The sequence below is a fragment of the Anarhichas minor genome, unplaced genomic scaffold (assembly GCF_050575085.1).
Source record: "Anarhichas minor isolate MPS153535 unplaced genomic scaffold, ASM5057508v1 ptg000050l, whole genome shotgun sequence".
Lineage (NCBI taxonomy): Eukaryota > Metazoa > Chordata > Actinopteri > Perciformes > Anarhichadidae > Anarhichas > Anarhichas minor.
In genome coordinates, this window is record NW_027466496.1 from 2,332,186 (window position 1) to 2,354,079 (window position 21,894).

Genomic DNA, 21,894 nt, shown 5'->3' on the forward strand with positions numbered 1-21,894 from the left:
ATGATATCTGAATCCTTTGGATTAAAGACATGGATCAAAAGTACCTCATATTTAGTGTTACATGATATCGTGCTCCATCGGACCAACTGTATTGATGGAGCCAGATGCAAAAACATAGAACAGGCTCAATGGAAACTCTCTCTTCCAAACTAAATTTAGGCGGCTCATAAAATGCTCCCAAATGTTTTTGCCAATGCTTTCTCATCTCAAGTCCATTAGGTCTAAAACATAAAAAAAAACATAGTTATTGCATCAATGTAATGTTTATTTATTCATGACAGCACAGTTTTGACGAAAAATGATCTGTTCGTATGATGTCCCTTTCTCTTTCCATATTCTTTCCTCATCAGTGCTCCTTCTTGGTCATTACAACTGCTCTGAAGTCTTAATCTCAGTATTTCTGGATAATACCTATTTTATTGCATTTTATTGTTATACTCGTGCTCTCTCTTCTTTTCTCCTGACTTACCTTGGCATCTCTACAATACTTATGCTGTATCCTTCACATTTGTTTGGCTAAAATAACAATCTCTCCCGCTCCCTCTGCTGTGTATTTGATCTTCTCGTCTTTTACACTCTCTGCGCTCTAACCTCTCTGCGCTGCATTAGCAGTAGATGTGGCAACCGTATCATTATGGCAAAAACAAAAACATTTGCCACACACCATGTGCTTTGTCAAACCGCAGCAGGGCACTGGACTCAGCCGGCCCTGTCACACCTCTCCTGCTTTAGGATCCACGGGAGGAATACTTTTAATGCCGTTTGGTCCTGGAGGGTTCTAAAAAGGCAGGTTATCAGGGTCTATTTGGTCGTTTTGCTGCAGCATCTTCTTGCACTAACGCCGCGAGTGGTCCGGGACACCGGCGTCCAGAAGACTCCTTATTAGTCGTGCCTTGGCTAGAGGTCACCGGCATTTTTACTCTCATCTTAAGTACCTTTGGTGTACTTCCTGGCTGGCGTCAGGGCTGCTGGGTTATCTTTTGTTGGAGGAACGAACCTGGTGTCTCATCCAACCCGTTGGTGCTGATAAAGAGAGAGAGAGAGAGAGAGAGAGAGAGAGAGAGAGAGAGACAGATTATGATGTTGTCTTTGTGTTAATAGTGCTCCAATTTCCAAGTTCCCAGCTCAGCTTTTTGACACTCACAGCGTGGTTCAGCTGGCTGTCTTTGGTTACTCGCGCTGCTACCAAAGGACGACTGGAAGTTGTCGATGGTCTCTTGAAGGATCTGCCTCTCTCGGCCCTGATGACAGCCGACAACGGCCATAATAAATCAGTTAACATTTTCAGGCAAAGATCATATGGCTCTCGCTATACTTTCACATATCTTGTCCCTCTGGTCCCTTTAGCAATTTCCATCCACGGTCAAAGCAATTCTACCTATCTCTGCTGGCTCACAATGTTGACAGTTTATTATGATATAATGTCGAGTTATACTGAGGAAAAGTGGAAAAGTGGAAACAAATATAACGTAAGCCCCTAGAGATCCCTGGATACACACATCTGGAAGCAAAGGTTCCTTAGAGATGCATAATATATGTTCAATCACATGCACCTTTCCAGCATTGAGCTCTGATATGGCCGCTAAGATCTGCTGTCTGGGTCCGTCCGTTTTAATGCCAAGCTCCCTCAGGTCTCCATCTGTTAGAGTCAGGAAAGCCTCCATGTCCACCTAGAAGAAGAGAAAATTAAACATATTAAATGAAACGTATACAATTGTCTTTTCTAATATGAGTACAGAACTGTGCTATTCTCTCAAGCAATGCAGTGATGCAGTTATGGGAAAGCAGTTTCCATCACATTGAGAACTCGTGACTCAAACGGAGGAAAAAGGGGGAAAAAATGAAAAGACAGACAATATATCTGAAGGAAAATGTTTTGGGACTCCCTTTTGACGTAAAAGATAGAATACCTCTTGTTCCTCAAATATTGGCTGGTATTTCTCGAGGGACAGTTTCTTTAATATACCAGACAGCTCATCTGAAAGAAGACACAAGCAACACATTGTGTGATGTCACGGCCGGGTTTTTTTACAAGTAGATTTAGTTTGTATGATTTCATGTGTGTCGATTATTTCTATGTCAAGGCCAATGGTTCAAAATTCATTTCAAGTTGTCAAGAATCAGTTAATAACACCAATCATTGTATTAATAATAAATAGAGTCAATAATTGCGTACATCTATTAACATTGTTTTCCAGCGTTCTCTCAAACATTTACAGAATTGGTCTAAAAGCTGAATAAATGATGCTTTGTGAACATTGTGGCGCACGGAAGAAGGATTTCAGTTTACGGCTAGATCAACACGGTATCACCTTCATCAGTTATGGTTCCACTGCTGGAGCCCCCGCTGCTCTTGGAGCGAGGATGGGAAGAGGCTGAGGACAGAGAGTCTCCCGGCCCAGTAGGGGGCTTGGGCGTCGGGGAAGGAGACGGAGTCAGAGTGGGCGACGTGCTCTTGGATGTGGAAGAATTCCCCGACTGAGGTCTCTTCTTCAACTCCATCTTCTACAAAAAGAATAAGCAGCGCCAGTTCACTGACATGAGAGGAGGCAATACCTTTACTTTAACTGTTTTACACAGCAACCACAAAAAGGAAAGCACAACACGGACCCTTCTGGAGTGGATGTCGGGAGCCACCAGGCTGGGGTGGGAGTGGATCTCCGGAAGGTTAATATCAGGAAGCGGCATGCCGGGTGCTGAGGGTGGCAGAGAGGGTGGACTCTGAGTCTGGCTGGGCTGTTTCTCCGGAGCCTGGGCCTTCGCATCCATCAGGCCTGCTGCTCTCTTCCTTTGGGCTGCTATCTGGGAGAGAACGCTGTCTGCACTGCCCCCTGGTGGAAGAAAGAGGCAAGAGCGTGTAATTCGGTTGCTTGCGTTCTCATTGTGACAGGGTATGTTCGTATCTGTCTGTGTTTTTGTGTGAACCTGAACGGTTATGAGAGTCCCGGTTGATCCCTGCCACTCCATTGGAGCCTCCTGAGGAGTGGGGGGAGTGGTAGTGACCGGAGTTTGAAGGAGAGGAGGAGGAGGGCCCCTTGGGGATGCTGGGGAACTTAATGGACCTGCTAACCACACGACTGATAGATGTCTGACATTTAGAGGAGAGAGAAGGAGAGAAAATAGCAAAAGACTTATGAATGATGACGAACATATAAAGGGTTTCACCAGCACCGCACCTCTCGCCCACAAACACTCACAATATCCGAGTTTCCACTGCTGTTCAGCTTCCTCTGGGGCGGCATGGGCAGGCGGGGCGCTTCGCTCTTTCCCTCCCCGAGGAGACGCGAGCGGTCCGAGTTCCACGGTTCAAAGTTGGACGGAGGAAGAAAGGGAGGGATCACCGCTTTCAGCTTGTCATTGGGCAGCCGGGTCAAGGGCGCACCACTTCTGAGCTAGAGGACATGGAAATACATACAGTACAATAATACTACTACTAAAAACAACAACCGTACACTTTATTAATACAGCGTGCTAACTTTCCGATGTCCTATGAGGCAATTCATTGTAAGAACAACACTGACCAAGCTTGAAGAAATGTACAAAGAAGCATAGTTCACATCAAATCAAACACTCCTACCATTGTGGTTATAAGAAAGTCCTCCTTTTCTGAGTTTGTCCTGCAAAGACCTGCAAAAGGAACATAAGTCACATTGACACATTCAGTAGCACTCCCCAAAACGTGTACACAGACTTTGATGGAACAGGTGGAGTTCCCCTTTAATCTAACGATCTCATGTATTACTGACGACAGTAATATTGCTCTAACAATGACAATGAAATAATGTTATCGCTGAGTCTCACCAGTATCTTTGCTCTTGCCTGCCCAGGCAGTGCTGATGTCATTCCCCCCCAGGGCAGGAGCTGGTGCCAGCGCTCCATTAGACCCGGCAGCCGGCTTCCTGTTCGCCTTCATCGTGGCGTCCAATGACGTTTCAGCATCGCCTGGAAATGGAGCCAGGCGGTTGGACGAAAGGCCGTGTCTCAGGGTGTGAGTCAACTTCAGCCGTCGGAACCGATTGGACATCCGACTCCACCAGGACTGGAAGGGGGTGAAGTCACACATGTAATGGGGTAGAGTTATAGACCCCTTAACATATATATAACATCCAGTCATTTTACTAAAAACAGATTGATTTTGATATTTTGTAGATTACATTTGAATAAAATAATGTAAAAATAATTGATCAATACTACATGATATGGATTCATAACAGAATATTAAAGGTACAGGGCTTCTTCTTACCTTGAGGCCTCCCTTGTCGTCGGGTGGGACGGGGACGTTGTTGAGCGACTGTCGGCTTTTAGAGCGAGTCAGTAAAGCTCTGCTACGGTGCTTCGGCTTGTCCTTGTCTACTTGCATACACACTGACGCTAACAGACGCACCAACTCGGTGTCTGTGAAAGTCCAGAGTAGACACATAGAAAATGAATCACTGAGTGAAACGATGAACAAACATCATGGAAACTGCCCCGCGTGGTCTGTGTCAGGTGCTACTGTGCGCTAGTTGTTAAAACATAAAAGGCTACTTAGCCATAACTTCATTTCAATACGATTTCAGCTTTAAAGCTGTCAATTTTGAAGAATAGATAATGTAAGCAAGCATCTCTCATAACATATCACAAACACTGAAGCATACATAAACACAATATCCTTTGACAATAAAAGGATACCATTTACAGTCAATGTAACGTCTCAAGGATTTAATTCCCGAATAGTTTTTGAACATTTTGGAAAATTATTCTTATGAATTATTCTTGGTTAATATTCAAAACTCACATTAAGTATATGATATATATATACCCTCTAACTTAGGTCAAAGTTAAAGAGCTATCAAGAGGGTACTGCTATCTTCACAAATGGTGGAAACCTGATTTTATTAATCCTGCTATTTAATACAGTTTATTCGGGAGGAATTGTTTGTTTAGCCTGAGCACATTTTCCCAAAGGGCTATAAAACAAAGAGACGATAGTGCGGGTACCTGGGTCATTCAGCAACATCACCAAATCAAACGCTGTGTATCCGTTCTTAGCTCGAAGGTTGACATCAGCCCCTTGACTCAACAGGTACTTGACAATGTCTTTATTCCTGAAAGAAGGAGGGAGACAGAAAACAAAAGAAAGGATTGACGACAGCGTCAGCATTCATAGTGTATGTACAGCATTACACTATCCCCGCTAAGGTTTACCATGATACACCAGCAGGTCCTCCTTACCCATGATAGGTGGCCTGCATCAAAGCGGTCCACCCATGGACGCCATCTTGCTTGTCGATGTCGGCATTCTTCTCCACCATCAGCTGCACCACTTCCAGCTGACCGCTCACTGCCGCTATCATAAGAGGTGACGCTCCCTCCTGATTGGATGAATTCACCTGAGTGGGATCCTCCTCCAAGATCTCCTTGACTAGCTGGGAGTTTCCTGAGTACACACACACACACACACACACACACACACACACATATATACATATGGATACATAAATAAGCAATTTGATTGACTTGGTTGAGTTTTTTTGCATCACCTGTTGCATCACCAAAATGCAGTTAACTTGTAGTTTCGCTGCATCTTTAAAGTATTCAGTTGAACTCACCTAACTTGAGTGCACTGAACACATCTGGTCTTCGCCTTTCGTCGTCTGTGGAGAAAAGAGCACTGCTGAGAACAGGAGAGAGGTCTGATATACTCTGAAACAATAGAAGTACTTGGCCATATTTCACGAAGCTCAGCATCACCTGTTAATCCCGGGGTGGGGGAGGTTTATGTAAATAAATACTTATCACTGCTGAATTCACCACTCACACAAATAAAAGTGAACTTCAACAACAAGAAAAGAAAGAAGACATAAGTCAAACTACAGATCTGTAAGATAGAATAAAATACTTCTTCTGTAACTGGAACACACACTGAACTAAAATGATTTTAAAAATCATACACTTGCCTGTAATTCAGCCCAGCCAATGGCTACATGGCACATCACTGCCTAATCATTCATGCATGAGCTGGATTTATCTTAACATATCGATAGCCGAAGTGCCAAGTGATGTCGCCGCAACTGAGCTCTGGTTTGGGGTTTAGGTTTGATTTCAGAGGTTCAGGTCATATGAAATGTTCTGTGCAGGAAAACTGAGCTACCGGTGAGGAGAGCGATCAGACATCAAAGAGGCTGAGAGCTACCACTGTTGGTTTCGCTCTCACATCCGTGTTAATTGCAGTTCAAGACAGCAACACACACACACACACACACACACACACCTGATACAGGATGTAATTTATACCAACAGGGAAGTGAGAGCTCAACACTCCCTGTTAAACTGTAAAAGACATAAAAAACAAAAGTAGAATTAAATATTTGTGGGAAGTGATAGAAGAAGCAAAACTGTGCCTCTTTTTGTTTTAGATGTTATTTCCATCCATCTCACCGTTAATACCATTATGCTGTTTATCACGTAGTAAAGTGCAAACCGATTGCCTCACCGGTCTGGGGTCGGACAGTGGTGATGGAGTCCAGATAGGCCTTGATGTCTCTCTGTTTAAGCTGCATGGCTAGTTCAAAGGCCGTCTTGGACAGAACATTAACCCTGTCTGGGTCAGCTCCGCGCTCCACCAGCTGCTGAGTCACAGCCACCTTCAAAACACAACCACTTCATTGGTCAGCTGCTCCCGTTACTCAAAACAAAGACAGTCACAACTTCACAAGCATTCGTGCTGCAACAAAGTCACATGTAGCAAGATGTAAATACATGTCAAGTGGCACATGCTATAAAATGTCATACCCAGAAGACAACACATAATGTATTATAACCATCTTGTTTATCTATCCAACCATCCATCGATCCATTGAACCCACCTTCCCACCGAGGGTGGCCACCATGAGGGGTCCCCAGCCAGTGGTCTTCTGGGAAAAGTTGACATCAGAGCCCCATTCTAGCAGCAGGCGCACCGAGGCCTCGTGGCCATGCTGAGATGCCACCATCAGGGCTATGATGTCCATGAATTCTCTGCCGTCGCCTGCTGGACAGCCTTCACCACCTCCGAAACCAGCCCCGCTGTGGAAAAAGAAAGAGCCACTCAGAGGATGAATAACAGGTCAACTGAATTGAGCTCTGTTTCAGTGGTAGGCTTAACGCCTGACAGAATGAGAGCCCAAACCTGCAGCTGTTGTTGTTGTTGCCGTTCGAGACTGCCTCCGCAGCAACAGCCAGGTGATCATAGTCATCGACGTAGGCCCCGCTCTCCAGGAGTAGCTTTACTACGTGAGTGTGTCCCCCGCGGGCCGCCATAGTAAGAACACTCGCACCCAGCCTGTTGCGTCCATTGATCTCTGCCCCGTTCTCCAACAGGATGTGGGCAACAGTTAGGTGACCAAACCTGGGGGGAGAATTGGAGACAACGAATGAGATAGAGATTGGGAGTTAACGATCTATATCACCCAAGTTTAAGAAAGTCCATCAGACGTGTTAAAATGCACGAGGGCCCTTTTCTCTGAGCTGAATCAACTTTGGATGAGAGGGCATGGTCCTCCTGTCACATGCCGAGCACCACCCAGTTAAGTTATGTCACACTTAATTGATTTCCTTTGGGAAAATCATCCTAAAGTTGATACCTAACATGTAATAAACTCTACATAGACAGGCCCCAGGCAGGTGCTGAAATCCAGACCCTTGCTGTGACCTTCCTCGTTGCCTGTGTTGTTGATCAACTTGGAAGCAAAAACATGTGAAGGTTGCGTTACAATCAGTGTTAGTAGATTTTTTGGGGGGGTGAGAATTGTGGATTATTTCAGATACAACTTGTCTAATTCCAGGTCAAGCCAGTGATTGTCATCAACTGAATGATTTCTCAAAAGTTATTTGTCAAAGTTTCAAGACACTTACGGTTACCATATTTTAATTAAATAAACATTAATATACCTACATTCATATGAAACCATGAAGCTGATTTCAATAGCAGATTGTTAATACTTTGCTTCACCAAACTCCATGCTAGAATAAGGCAATTGCTTAACAAATGTGCATGTAACAGGCAAGACCGAATAAGCATACTCTTGATTGAAAAAGAGTAAAGCACTTTTATAAAAGTTTCACAATGTTCACCGTCAGTGTTTCATGGCAGAAGTTCCTGAATTATACGCTATACACTTAAAATAATTCACCATCACGCATGTAATGTCAAATAACAGATGTTTTAATGGAGTTTGGTTTGTATTTCTCTTTATACATTAGAACATGAGCTCCGGCCCAGAGCCCCACCTAGCAGCCTGCATCAGCGGGGTCCAGCCGTAGTTGTTGCGGCTGTCCACCGAGGTCCCCTTTCGTAACAAAAACCGGACCAGGTTCTCGTGACCACTGGCCGACGCAAACTGTAAGGCGGTGTTCCCCTCCTCGTCCGTGGAGTCCACCGGTACCAGAGACAACATGTCCGCGGTGTTGCACTCCGACCCCGCTTCTGACCGCAGCCTGCTCTGCCGTCCCGACTCTTTCGGGGCACCGGGCTCCAGGATCCCCCGGGCGGTTTCATAGTCTCCCTCGTCGCAGGCACGGAAAAGCAGCAGCGAATTAGCGGGGACACCGAAATTCATCTCCTCATTAATAGTGTTAGTCCGTCTCCATTCAACTGGAGTTAAGTTTCATCGTCAATAACTTTTCCTCTGTCACTTGGCGGCGGCCTGTGGTTGGGAATCATGACGCACAGCAAAATAAAATGTAGTTCCCAAGTCACTAACTTCTATTCTTCTTCTCAAACACTACAACAATGAATCATATTTTACCACCACAACACATTCGTAGCATCCTAACGGGTTTCGACAAAACAACTTTTTGGCAACCGGTCGGTCCCGTTACTTGTTTAGGAACCTGACTAGCATGAGTACGTCTACAAAACGACACTGGACTTCCGCTTTCATCTTTCAAAATAAAACATGTGTTCTCTGCACTCAAGTTGGTTGTCACATACGGGAACTCACAAAACCCACACTCAATTGCAATAATCAGGATATTAATCCTGATTATTATTGTTTTTCATAGGTACATCATTTTTGTATTTTTCTTCCCGTTTAGTACTCATGTTAATATATTTGTTTTATTCTCTCTAAATATTTGCCGGATGTTATAGTATGTTATCGTGTCTACCCGTCTACCTTAACACCACACTGGTGGAGCGGGTTGTTGTCAACTGTTGAGTTTACGCTTTACTACCCCCGGTGGTCACATGTCTGTATTCTTCACTGGCATCAAAATTAATTCTGAATATTATTACTTTTCTTAGATGTGTGATGTACCAGTTGTGGTATTAATGATCATGTTTGTACTTGTCATACATTAAATTACCATCAAAAATATAATAACCAAACGATATGAACTTCTTTTCCATCATATTTGAGTAATTTGAACACATCTCTGTAAAAATGCAATGTCCATGTGATCTTTTAGATAGTTAAATTTATTTTATTTGTTTCACTTTTTGTCAGGTTACTACGGTGTTGTGTGGACGTTTTTTTCATTTAGAAGCGTAGCCACTAGATGTCGCTGTTGAGGTAGTCTAAACACCAAAGAAGAAGTATCAGAGACCCGGATGAGCAGTACATAACCAGGAAACGGGCCTCAGCTCGCTCTCTTTTTCTGAACAGCTAACCACGTTGGTAGCTACTCTTCCTGGCTCACCGCTGTTCGCTTGAATTTCTCCCGAATAAGTCGGTCAGGGGCAATTGAAATGGTACGTGCCGTTTGAATATAACTGTTACTCGTGTAATGAAGTTCATTCTGTCGTGAATTTGTGATTTAATAGCTTAACTCTTAACGTCGAAATTCTGCGGAGTCTGTTGGCTAACGATAGCGCCGACAGCTCATGTCGCGTGAATTGGATGTCCCGCCAGAAATCATTAACAAACTGGATTCTTAAATAATACTTTGCATATTTACAAAGTTATAAACCTCTCGGTTTATGCAGTCTACATTTCCTGAGTCTTATAGGCACTTTATAATTCGGCATACTTACAAGTGAACCAACAGCCTTTGCTTGAAGGTAACGCTATAAAATAGTATCTCGCTCCCCTTATTGTGTCTTTAAATTATGAAAGTGAAATTAGACAAACTTTGGAGTTTTGGAGGATTTACAGTTTATCATAGAAAGTGATGTTAAACGGGACACATTTGCTAAAACGATAACGTCACCGTAATTTGCTTTATTTCTGAAACTATCATCGAGAAGATGGATGGTTGTCCAACATCAGCTGATGGCGTTTAAATTGCGACTTTGACAGATTACGTGGAGACATTTGTTTCTGTTGTGAAGCATGTTCATTTCAATACTAGGCGCTCCACGTGCTAACGTTGGATAGCTAGTGCTGCGTTTAGGTCCTCCCCGTAAATCTCCAACGTGTCGGACGTTCAAAACCATTAATACGATTATTATCCTTTTCAGTTCAAAACGTACACTTGAAATCAATTGCAATTTTTTCAACGGCAATGCAGAGTGAGCTTTAGTTTAGGGATGATATTAAATTACTACATTTATATTATCATATTATTGATGTGACTTATAGTTTTCTTGTAATGGTAAACTATACATTGTTTCAGGTGATGCAAGCAAAGACGGTGGTGTTACTGTGTAATACAGGAGAAAATATTCAAGCTTGTAACTCTGCCGTGCTCATCAGTACATGCCTACTTACAAAGTTGTAATGCAGTACCAGTCTTATCCTGTGAATGTAGTTTCAATATCGGGGCCAGCATTTTGATGACTCTTGTTTCCAAACCTGCAGGCTTTCAAGGACACTGGCAAGGCACCTGTTGAGACTGAGGTCGCCATTCATCGCATTCGCATCACCCTCACCAGCCGCAATGTCAAATCTCTGGAGAAAGGTAGCTAAGCTCCAAGTGGTTCATGTTGTGAATGGAATGTAAATGTGAGCGATGAGGACAACTTCCATCTGATAAACAGTGAAGACTGGATATACGCTATTCTGAGCCACAGGTTTTTAAGTATGATGAAGTGATTGCTGGTTGCTTCTGGTCTTAAATGTTTTGTCTCTTTATAATCCTCAGTCTGCGCAGACTTGATCCGTGGGGCCAAGGAGAAGAACCTGAAGGTGAAGGGACCCGTCCGCATGCCAACCAAGGTACTGTAGTACATGAGCTAGATTAAAAAAGTTCACGTCATGGATTTGCTGTTATGTGCATTGAGGACAGACGGTGCACTCGGTAAAAGATGTTCATGAACAAAACTGGCTTGGAGAATAGATATGAAATGAACCATATAGTGTCTGCACAGGTTTATGTCCACACGGTAAACTTCTCAACAATTCTGATCGGTAAATATAATTCCATCAACCCACGAAATGCCAGCCAATTCATTTGAAATGACCGTGGCTTTAAATGTATTGTCAGACTACATTTACAGTCGAAAAAGTTGAACTCCTGAAAAACTGTTTTTGAAGTGATTGCTGATAATGTCTGTAGTTTGATGTATTAATATTGGTTAAGAAACATGGTAGGATAATTTAGATGTGGTATTCTGGATTCTTGGTTTGGTCAAGCTAAATCATTTTCCTGCCCTTTCCAGACTCTGCGTATCACCACCAGGAAAACTCCCTGTGGTGAGGGATCCAAAACCTGGGATCGCTTCCAGATGAGGATCCACAAGCGCCTGATCGATCTGCACAGCCCATCTGAAATCGTCAAGCAGATCACCTCCATCAGCATCGAACCCGGTGTAGAGGTTGAAGTCACCATCGCAGATGCATAAACGCCGATGATTCAATAAAGAAATGAATAAGGAAACTGATGTGGTGTTGTTGGGTGTGCTCTTTGTCTGAAGAAGAAACTCTTTATAGTATAACAAGCTTAAGTGCCACTAAAGGGCAGTGTGTGGAACAGGGATCATACATTTACTATAAACCAGCAAACTTCATTATGTGACATTGCCTCGAAGCTAAAAGGAGTGGTGTTATAGCAGTGCATGTCTCTTACAGCAATTGGAGTCAAAGGAAGTTCCTCAATGAAAATCATTCATGGAGGCGATAACTGGAGCACTAATGCAACAGAATCTACACATTAATTTGATAGAAACGATGTTGGTTTTAGGTAATCCTTGCACAAAATTGAATTTGTTTTCTGGAGCAGTTCAATAACTATTCAAATGTCACACTATTTTCATTCACATTGGAGAGAGCCAAAGTCATCTCACTGGAAATGGTATTTATTTGAATCTAGTGCTCTTTTTAGCTGATCCCAACAATGTAAAAATAGTTTGAGATTGCTGACAATTGTAGACTTGTGTGCAGTCTTTGTTTAAAGTAGAATTAAAAGTCTGGAGTCTACTTTGAAGATACTCCAGAAAACTAATAATCGCATAAATGTAGTCACGCGTGCATTATAAAAGACCAATTATTTAGAAGCTGTCCACAAAACTCATCTGTTTCAAATAGGTTGACTAAACATATTTACCTGTGCAAACTTTCCTTTCACCCAAGAAGTAAGGGCTCATATACTTTTTTTTTTTTTTTTTTTTTATGTCGGTACCTACCCAGAAACACTGAATTTACTTTATTTTTTTTAAAACAATGTAACTTTAGAAACCACTATGGCCACAAATGACAGTTACAGGATGATAGCGAATACCGAAACATGTAAACAGCCATACAGCTTGATTTAGTTCAAATTAGTCGAGCTACTGGTCCTTTATGAGATCAAGTAAAGATGTAAACAAAATGCCTAAGTATATGAATAGACCTTTCCCACAGCAGACTGACTTGTGATAGATGCTAAAGCACAGGTGTTATTGATAACACTGATGTCTCTTACGATCAGGACTGACAGTCAGCCAGCATGCACGATACCACCTGAAATTAAAGCAGCTAAGTGGAACACAGCCATCATTAACTTCATTATTTACACCTGTGTTTTCCCTATATGTGACAAGTCTAAATGTCCTCCATGGAAAAGGCTGATTAAACAAGGATATGTTTTATTGCTTAGAAATTTAACTCGGAGGGAGAATGTGTTATTTCTGCGTAGAAGTGTTACGTACTCTGGCTTTCTAGCTTTTAAGTGACGAATGGAAAACAAGTCTTGGTATTATTTTGGTATCAAATAAAAAAAGAAAAGCTAAGGCATCTACATTTACTTTTTAGTAGTATTATAACTTTAATATTAGGAGATTGATCCTCAGACAATGATTTGATATATCTCTGTTGACCTCGACCCAGTAAAGCCAGAGTAGAGTTCTAAGCTGGTTGGTCGTTTTTGGTGATTTGCTTGACTTCACACCTGCTTTCAATTAATACAAATTACAAGCTCTTTCTGGATTCTCAGTGGGAGAACACCATCAGACTTACGTGTAGGGGAAATAAGTCATTCTTAAGGCCAACATCTCTTGTGACTTGTCTTCCAAAGAGTCAGGGGACTGTAAGATCTCCATTTAGCAAGACTTTGTTTAATGCATGTAGTGAATCAACATGAGTACAGTTAAATTGACGGGTAAAGACAGCATCAATATGCAGCCTGTTGACATGGACATGACTTGTAATGTTTCCCATGCCAGCACTTCATCCCAGCAGGTAATGTTTTTTTTCTCTTTCTTGTTTTAATCAAACAGTACTACAGTTCAGATTGTCTTTCACTTTGTAGTCCTGTGTTTTAGCAACTCTGACCAAGGATGCCTGTTCCTTGCCGAAACGGACTGAAATAAACCCTACGACTCCGCTCGTCTGCACTGAGGTTTAGTTTCTGGTCTGATTATTGTCTTTGTTTGTAGACTGAACTGCCAGGTGGTGCTGAGCAGCAGACCATGAGAGTTTACCTCAGAGTCAGGCCCTTCTCTAAAGAGGAACTCTCTGACGAGGAGGATCAGGTACAGTGTATTACTGGCTATAAAAGGTGTCAACCAGTCCATCTCGTGTCGATACAGTAGCTAATAATCATGACAATGAATGTGTTTTTAAACCCAGAAGGGAGCACTAGTCCATAATGCTACACAGACCATGTTTACATGTAATGAAGTCGAGACATTACTCTGTAGCCTAATTTATTATTTCTGCAAGTGTTGCGGATCATTTATATTGTGTCTGACTTCCACTGAGGTAAGGGACTTTATGGAAATGATCCTCCCCAGCATTATTGGCTTAAGTGTAACCTACTTCACCAGTATCCCTGTCTTCATTTAAATGCACTAAAATGATATAATGGGTTAACTTTATGTAACTCATTTTACGTTTCTGCAGTGCTTTCTATGTTGATGCTGAATAAAGTGAAGGTGGGAGCTGAGAGATAATTGCTTCATTACTAGTAATTATAAAGATCCATGTGTTTCCAAAACATGACATATTGGTCCTATGAGTTGATTTTTGATGAGGGAAATGAAACTAGACTGTAGTCGTCTGCATATGCACACAAACACCTTCTATGAGCCATGGCCCACACAAAAGCCATCATTTCAATGCGTCTGTATAAACTTGTGTTTTATACTCAGGGTTGTGTAGTGATTGAAAACAACCAGACAGTGACCCTGAAAGCACCAAAGGGTTCCGCCACCATGAAGAGCAGTGAGAAGGGCATCGGCACATCGCTCCACAAATTCTCCTTCTCACAGGTCTGCAATATTATAAATTGTAGTGCTGTTCACATATCTGCCTGAAAGATATTTTGGATGCACTTTGAGCTATTTTAGACCAACCCATCTTTCTGTTGGCTTTTAGATTTTTGGACAAGAGATGACCCAGTCTAAGCTTTATGAGGACACCGTCAAAAGCCAAATGTCTGATTTCTTGGACGGGAAGAATGCACTGATATTTAGCTATGGCGTAACCAACGCAGGGAAAACCTACACAATCCAAGGTAAAGATGGCAGCTCAACAGCTTCCGAATGAGCGTTGGTCCCCCTCAGAAGTTGTTCTGCCTGTCTTGAGTGCGTTGTGCAATGTTTTAGGAACTCCAAAAGAGCCGGGCATACTCCCTCGAGTGCTGGACGCCACCTTTCACTACATCGGAGGCCGTCTGTATGATGGGATGGACCTGAAGCCCTACCTCAGGAATGACGCACAGTATCTGGATCCTGACCAAGTCAAGCAGGAGAGAAGCGCTAAAGCTTCCATTTTAGCTTCAGTCAAAGATGTGAGAGAATTCTCGCCAACTTGAGATGTTTTCTGCAGGCTTCGCCAGAAATATTACTATGAATTTTTTGATTGATAAATAACCATAATGCTCCATTTATTTGCTCCCATCTAGGAGTGTGACCCTACCAGAGCCAGTGGTCGTTTGTCTTCTCCCTCTACCTGGTTCTCTTTCTCTTTGACCTACAATCAAACCGGTAGCTCTCACAAATTCTACACACAAAACATATATTGTTTTGCATTTAAAAAAACTGTTTGAGCTTGAAGTTGTCCCAGTGTGGACTCAAATGAGGAAGTGTCACTTCACTCAGGATGTCATTATGTATGATCCATAGCTGTTTCTGTTTCACTCTCCGTATTCATCTCTTTTTCTTTTTTAGTGTTGGCAAGCGACCCAACAGAAGCAGGCAGCGGCCAGTTTGCCTTATGGGTGGCATTCTTTGAAATCTACAATGAGTGTGTGTACGATTTGCTTCAACCTTCTTTTTGCTCAAAGTCCAAGAAACGTGCTGCTCTTCGAGTGTGTGACGATGGCGTTGGAAATGCTTATGTTAAAGGTGAGCATGGCTTCACCAGGTGTAGTAAACAGCAGTAGTGTTCACGTTGCTCAAGGCTTAAAACTGAATCGAAAGAACAAATGTGTTAAGAAAAAAAAAATGTGTTTCAGATCTCAGGTGGATTAACATCCAGACCCTGGGAGAAGCTTCCAAACTGCTACAGTTCGGAAACAAAAACAGAAGTGCTGCAGCCACGAAGATGAACCAGTCCTCGAGCAGAAGGCAAACGTTTCGGTTCATCGTATCTGTGCTTGGTGCCATTTTTCTCTTTTCAAAACTCAACCCCGCTTTCCTTACAGCCACAGCATATTTACCATGAAGTTACTGAAGATCGATGGCAGCGCAGTTAAACGGATCTCAGAGTATGTATCTGCCAGAGACGTCATGAATATTCAAACAATGCTGATGTGGCTTTGTTTTTTTGTGTGGCTGCAGTTGTGAGAGGAATTATAGGCTCATCTACTTCCAATACACAGTGAAACTGAATAAGAAAGCAGACAATTTAAACAGTTAAAAAGAATCAACACAAGACATGACTGAGAAAGAGAAAACTGAATCAGAGCCTTGTTGCTCAGGAGTTATTGTACCAGATTTTAAGTTTGTACTTTATTTGTCCCTCTCCAGCACCATGGAAGGAGCTGTAATGCATAAAATGACTATTTGTGTTTCTCAGGTTTTCTTTGTGTGACCTGGCTGGCTCGGAACGATGCAACAAAACCAAGACATTCGGGGAGAGGCTGAAGGAAGCCGGGAACATAAACAACTCTCTGCTCATTCTGGGGAAGTGCATCAGTGCCCTTCGCAACCATCAGACTGACAGGTGCAGTTGGTTCTTAATACGTCACCAGATACAAATACTTGTTTGACAAGTGAAGCAAAGCAGCAACGACTCTAAATAATTTTGATATTTTTGCATTGCTAAAACCCTGCAGCATGTGCTTTAGCATTGTTAAAGTCCTTTTTATTTTCTTTTTTCTTCTGTGCCTTTTACCAGAATGAAGGGCAGCTACATTCCTTTCCGAGAGAGTAAGCTCACCAAGCTCTTCCAGGCGGTTTTCTGCGGCAAAGGGAAAGCGTCTATGATCGTCAACATCAACCAGTGTGCTTCCAACTACGATGAGACTCTCCATGTTATGAAGTTCTCTGCTGTTGCCAAACAGGTTAGTCTTGAGTACCAAATGGTGTGAGAAGAAGCAGTGCCGTGAGCCAGACCTTAAAACACCTCTGATCTTGCCTGTGCCGTCTGTAGGTGGTGCAGGTGATCCCAGACAAGTCTCTGGAGTCTCCGGCTCCTTGTTTGGTCGGCTGTGACGGCAAGCCTCTGGTGAGGAATGGGGTGATCGACAGCCAGGGCCTGGAGAGCTACCTGTCTGAGGAGGAGCTGCTGGATGAGGAAGACGAGGCGGACATGTCTTTGCTGCCGGAGGATGTAAAACTGCTTTTCCGTGTCACAGTCCTTGTTTCAAAAATGTACCAGTGATGGACTGTTCTCCAATTGTATTTTTGGTATCAGAATCTGTCCCATCTATTGCCTTCAGGTTTTTATGTCGGGAAGCCCTTTCTTCCAGAAATCTCTTAGGTTCAGGCAGCAAGCATGCTTGGTTAGGTAAGAGGTTTGTGTTGAAAAAGACCCTTTCTGGTAGAAAGCCCTGAAGGCAAACTTCTCTCGTATATAAATATCCCAACTATTTAGTTTGGTTTGTGCAGACATTCATGGTCCCCGGAGGATATAGCCTATTAACTGTAGTGGTCCCCTGCCTTTTCCTCAAGTGCCATCACGAAGTTCACAGTTTTTGCTTTTAGTGAAATATCTCAATAAGTATTGAATCGATTGCTGTGAAATGTTGTGCTGACATTCATTGTGCCCCGAGGATGAATCTTAAAGACTTTGGTGATTCCCTGACCTTTCCTGTAGTGCCACCGTGAGGTTGACACTTGTTGTTCGCTATGGGATGGATTGCCATCTGGAACACGTATTCATGTTCCCCAAAGGATGAATTGTAATAACTTATTGTAATAAGGTCAATACCCGACATTCCCGTCTACATCAGCTTTACTCCCCGTTTAGTGCGAATTGTCAAACATTACTGAGCTAACACGCTAAACTAAGATGAACACAGTATCGCCTGCTGAATATCAGCATGTTGTCATTGTGAACATGTTGATGTTGGCGTTTAGTTCAAAGCACTGCTCTACCCAAATACTGTCGACTGTAGATTCTTAACTTTTTGTCAAATACAGCAGTTGGGGAATATTTTACTTCAGTCATTCTAAGATTAACTGTGCAGATCAAAGTTTTCTCCATTAATGTTTTACTTTCACTCTCCTAGGACCTTGTGAATATAATTGAGAGCCTGCGAACAAAACTCCTGGCTGAGCGAAGAAGAAACCTGGTTCAGGAAATGGAGATTCGGAAGGAGATGGGAGATGCCATGTTACAACAGCTCATGGAGAGCGAAGACCTCCGCATGCAAGTTACTTTTTGTTTTGCAAGAGAAGGCTAGTCATGCAGATCTTTGCTATTGTATGCGGTCTTAATTTTTAAATGAATTTCGGCATATTGGCACTTAAAGCCCAATAAAGCTGATTCTGATAAAGATTTTTAACAAAGGGTTTAGTTCGGGATGTTGTTGCTGACCCCTCACCTCGGTTGCATTAGTGGTTGCACAGGTGCAACAACATCCCTAACTAAACCCTTTGTAAATGATGTTTGCTTTCAATGTTTAGTCGACAGATAGCGGAGCAGAAGGAGAGCAACCAAGAAAAGCTGGAGAACACTTTTGAGATGTACAAGGATGCTATCAAAGAGCACGCCTACCAGTGTGCTATGAACAATCTGGAGGATGACTACATACCTCTTGACGAGTTCATTGCTGAACAGGAGAAAGTGGAGGTATGTCATTTGATCAGCTGTTAACAAACCCATTCAAACCTTTTTTTATGTCTTACTGAAATGTACTGCAGTAATACATTGTTCAAATCCCCATTGCTATATGCAGTTGTTGAATAGCCAAACTGGCTTCACAGTAATCTGATAATGTCCCATGTTAATAAGCCCAAGCAGTCCGATTTTTGGTTCATCATTAAAACTTAACATCTGTCTCCAACCAACTGTGTGCAGGCCCTGAAACGTAAAGTGTCAGAGTTGGACACCTTAACGTCCAGTGTTGGACAGGAATTGTGTGCAGTTCCAACAGTGGACCAGTCGTGCCAGACTCCACCATCCAAAGCGACAGAAGCAGCAGCAACAGCAGGTTAGAAAACACAGCTTAGCAGCTTCCTCTTTCAGGAAATGCCCTCTTGGATGAATGTAGATAACTTTGTTTTGAATGGGAGTGGTTTAAGAGAAGTACACTCCATGAAAGTTTAAGATGCATATTGTTAATAGCTTTTTTTCCTTCTTTGAATTTAGTGTATTTTCTATTAGTATATTCTCCTTTCAGTCTTGTTTCATTGAGCTCACCAGTTTGTTATAATGGTAATAAACGTCACTCGGCTCATTTCTTCCCCACAGGGGAAGATCGCTGCAAACGGCTGTACAAAGAAAAATGTGCCATAGAGAAGATGTGTGAGGATAAAGAACAGGTAAAGAGGGCAAAATTTTAAATTCTGTTATTCAATTAAACTTTGGCTAAGACTGTTTATGCGACCACTTGCTCAGCTTTACATTTAATGTTGGGTTCAGTTGATTTTGTCCCTAGAGAAAAGGCTGATGGAGCTTAGTGAAACACTTCAGAAGGTCAGAGATGGCTTCCTGGAGAATTCGGCTGATCTGGAGGCTTTACAGAGGAAGTGGGACGATCAGGTGAGATGATACAAAGTGGGACCGATCATACTCATAATGGCTTTAATAAATAATACAATTTGACTGGATCCAAACCTGATGACCTCACCTGTATTGAAATTATTGTATGTTTTGTTTTTTGTTTTGTTTTTCTAAGACAAAATCTATGGACGACATCCTACGGCAGAACGTTGAAAAGGACCGGGAGATTGCATCACTGAAGGCAGAACTTGCCAAGCACTCCCAGAAGTCTCCTGTGGAGCCCAAAACCAAGCGAGGCCTGCTGGCCAACATCAGGGAAGCAGTGACTTCTCCCCGGAATAGTTCTCCTGGGCGAAAGCTAAGGAAAACGGTGAAGACTGCACACAATTGAACAACATCTGGACAAAAGGAGAAAGATCCCTTTTTTTTATTTAACAACTTAAACATGGACAGTTTTAGGGTACCTGCAATTGTGACTCATTGTTTATTTTATTCAGGTGTAGTGTTTCTTATGATGGCATTTCCTATGTTTTTGTGTGTTTTTAATCAAATTAAATTGCTCGAACTTCTAGGTGTGAAGTCATTTATCTTGATCATTTACAGCATCAATTCTTAACTTGTGGATAACTCAAATTTAAAGCTTAATTCGTATGACGTCATTTGTTGGCCGCATAGTTTCATTTATTGTGTGCTGTATACACAAAGAAGCTCATGCACACTTCTATAGAACTATCACGCCAGGGAATAAATGCTTTGAACACGCTGAACCTTGTATCAATCTGGTGAAACGAGGCCATCCATTCTCTAGAGCCTGAGGAAAAGTAAACTACAAAAGACCCTGATAGGACAAAGAAACCATGTACAATGTTCAATTCCTTAAGTGCATCAATATTTAATTTGTTTTTAGTCTCTTTGCACCCAACCACTGAAATCCTTTCATTCTTAACCAATTCAATATAAGAAACATGTCTAATATTTCCATCATGCTAATAGAAATGTTATGTAGTGTATTGACCTTTACAGTTGAGTGACTGAGGTAAAAGAGTACAGCCTCCTCTGTTAGTGAAAGGGCCATTGTGGTAGAGACGGGCAGCTGGCAGTCTAGCTCGCTGGTCTCGGTGATGGTTAATGAGATTAGCTGTTCGTCTTGGCCTGCGTCAGTCCAAAGGGGTCAATCACAGGATTAGCACCTTGCTTAGGCGTTACATCAGTTTATTACACTTTTTTACCTCATTACATAGACTTTCCCACTTCTGGCTCTTTCAGATATTTTTTGACCCACCAAAGCATGTTTGGCACCCGTAATTGCAATTTAGTCATTGGAGTGGGATTTTGCGATGGATCGTGCGGCTCTGGGACTGAGTCCGTCTCAACCCTCAGCCACTGAATGAAGCATCTTCCAGGGGAAGAAGAGGAGCAGGGGCAGCCAGAAAAGTGAAGGGCAGCTGGGCCAAAATCTTGCCTGCTGTGGCAGAGTCTGAGACTCTGGACAAGTCGTCCTCATGCCACTTGTAAATAACAAAGTAGGCGATGAGTGCACAGTTGGCACAGACCAGGCTTTGGCAGATGGAAAGGCTCTGGTGGGTTCTTTGATTAAGGTAAGCTGCTTCAAGTTTTAAACATCTTTTATTCATGCCATGACCATTTAGGAATTAAAAGAATGTTGTGGTGTAATACTGACATATTACATTAATTATAGTGTGTTATTTATTTTACAATTGAAGAAGCAGAAAGAACAAATGTCAAAACACCTATGAGGTTGATATTTTTTTTTACACAGCATTTTATGTAACAAAGTTGCTTTGTTTGTCAATGTCAGCAATTATTCTATCTTCATCATTTTTAAAATATATTAATATTTCACAGACTAAACTTACACAAGACATCCAAGCATCATTCCCCCCCCCCCCCCCCCTGTGGCTAAAAAAGCACTCTCACTGAAAATAATTTCTTGGTCCACTGCGTCTTTGTGACCGCTCCGATATCTTTGTTAGATAATGCTACGGCCATGCCTGGCATTTTGTCTGTTATTGACCTGCATGTTTTAACCATAATTTACTATAATAGTTTTGCTGTTTATGGCATGTAGTTCATTTATATGATGGAAATATTTTTTGCACAGTGAGAAAAAATGTGTCCTATCCTAAATTTAGCTCCTCACCGAATAGTTGCTTGATATGCAGTTGATATATTTCTTAGTACTTAGAGCTTTTCACTTTCTAGTATACTGTGTACAATTTGCTGGGAAGTTGCATAGCTTAAGGGTTCTGAGTGTGCATTTGAGACAATATGAGCAAACATACTTTATATGGTAAAAGAAACAAAATGAACTACTGGAACATTACTAAGGTTTAAGTTATGCACAAATACTGTATGGAAAGGCATAAATGCCAATAAATACATTCAGGACAAAAATCAAAAAAAGAATACAGCATATGTAGTTATCATTGCTTTATTCCCTCAT

At 42.1% G+C, this 21,894-nt stretch overlaps 3 protein-coding genes and 1 non-coding gene across 4 annotated transcripts; 3 read left to right on the plus strand and 1 right to left on the minus strand.

Annotated features, from left to right (window-relative positions):
• Window positions 1-244: 244 nt before the first annotated feature.
• On the minus strand, window positions 245-8,878 carry anks6 (ankyrin repeat and sterile alpha motif domain containing 6). The gene is made up of 18 exons (XM_076112570.1): window positions 8,251-8,878; window positions 7,151-7,369; window positions 6,849-7,047; window positions 6,476-6,626; window positions 5,592-5,636; window positions 5,215-5,419; window positions 4,981-5,087; window positions 4,244-4,395; window positions 3,802-4,039; window positions 3,578-3,627; window positions 3,198-3,392; window positions 2,926-3,088; window positions 2,611-2,831; window positions 2,313-2,505; window positions 1,911-1,978; window positions 1,554-1,670; window positions 1,145-1,241; window positions 245-1,023 (listed from the first exon to the last, which is right to left on the minus strand). The coding sequence occupies exons 1-18, from the start codon at window positions 8,577-8,579 to the stop codon at window positions 974-976; spliced, it is 2,799 nt and encodes a 932-aa protein (XP_075968685.1). The 5' UTR covers window positions 8,580-8,878; the 3' UTR covers window positions 245-973.
• A 676-nt stretch (window positions 8,879-9,554) lies between these two features.
• Window positions 9,555-11,782, plus strand: rps20 (ribosomal protein S20). Its single transcript, XM_076112615.1, has 4 exons — window positions 9,555-9,712; window positions 10,761-10,860; window positions 11,044-11,117; window positions 11,561-11,782. Exons 1-4 carry the CDS (start codon window positions 9,710-9,712, stop codon window positions 11,741-11,743), a joined length of 360 nt encoding a protein of 119 aa, XP_075968730.1. The 5' UTR covers window positions 9,555-9,709; the 3' UTR covers window positions 11,744-11,782.
• LOC142971906 (small nucleolar RNA U54) lies at window positions 10,906-10,972 on the plus strand. The gene has a single exon (XR_012959427.1). It is a non-coding gene; the product is annotated as a small nucleolar RNA U54 (small nucleolar RNA).
• Window positions 11,783-11,917: 135 nt separating the features above from the next.
• Window positions 11,918-19,999, plus strand: LOC142971886 (kinesin-like protein KIF20A). The gene is made up of 18 exons (XM_076112616.1): window positions 11,918-13,556; window positions 13,754-13,849; window positions 14,468-14,587; window positions 14,694-14,832; window positions 14,924-15,108; window positions 15,223-15,304; window positions 15,488-15,664; window positions 15,775-15,886; window positions 15,964-16,026; window positions 16,338-16,484; window positions 16,659-16,824; window positions 16,914-17,093; window positions 17,995-18,134; window positions 18,392-18,557; window positions 18,786-18,918; window positions 19,179-19,249; window positions 19,350-19,469; window positions 19,606-19,999. The coding sequence occupies exons 1-18, from the start codon at window positions 13,455-13,457 to the stop codon at window positions 19,819-19,821; spliced, it is 2,415 nt and encodes an 804-aa protein (XP_075968731.1). The 5' UTR covers window positions 11,918-13,454; the 3' UTR covers window positions 19,822-19,999.
• Window positions 20,000-21,894: the final 1,895 nt, after the last annotated feature.

Bases quoted from the DNA above. Each gene is read 5' to 3' on its own strand.
- anks6 (XM_076112570.1), bottom strand. From the start codon at position 8,579: ATGAATTTCGGTGTCCCCGCTAATTCGCTGCTGCTTTTCCGTGCCTGC. The intron at 7,370-8,250 runs GTGGGGCTCTGG...TTCTCCCCCCAG, and splicing joins CCGCTGATGCAGGCTGCTAG to GTTTGGTCACCTAACTGTTG. The intron at 5,088-5,214 runs GTAAGGAGGACC...TCCTTCTTTCAG, and splicing joins ATGCAGGCCACCTATCATGG to GAATAAAGACATTGTCAAGT.
- rps20 (XM_076112615.1), top strand. The intron at 10,861-11,043 runs GTAGCTAAGCTC...TATAATCCTCAG, and splicing joins TGTCAAATCTCTGGAGAAAG to TCTGCGCAGACTTGATCCGT. The intron at 11,118-11,560 runs GTACTGTAGTAC...TGCCCTTTCCAG, and splicing joins CCGTCCGCATGCCAACCAAG to ACTCTGCGTATCACCACCAG.
- LOC142971886 (XM_076112616.1), top strand. From the start codon at position 13,455: ATGAGTACAGTTAAATTGACGGGTAAAGACAGCATCAATATGCAGCCT. The intron at 15,109-15,222 runs GTGAGAGAATTC...GCTCCCATCTAG, and splicing joins TTTTAGCTTCAGTCAAAGAT to GAGTGTGACCCTACCAGAGC. The intron at 17,094-17,994 runs GTAAAACTGCTT...TCACTCTCCTAG, and splicing joins TGTCTTTGCTGCCGGAGGAT to GACCTTGTGAATATAATTGA.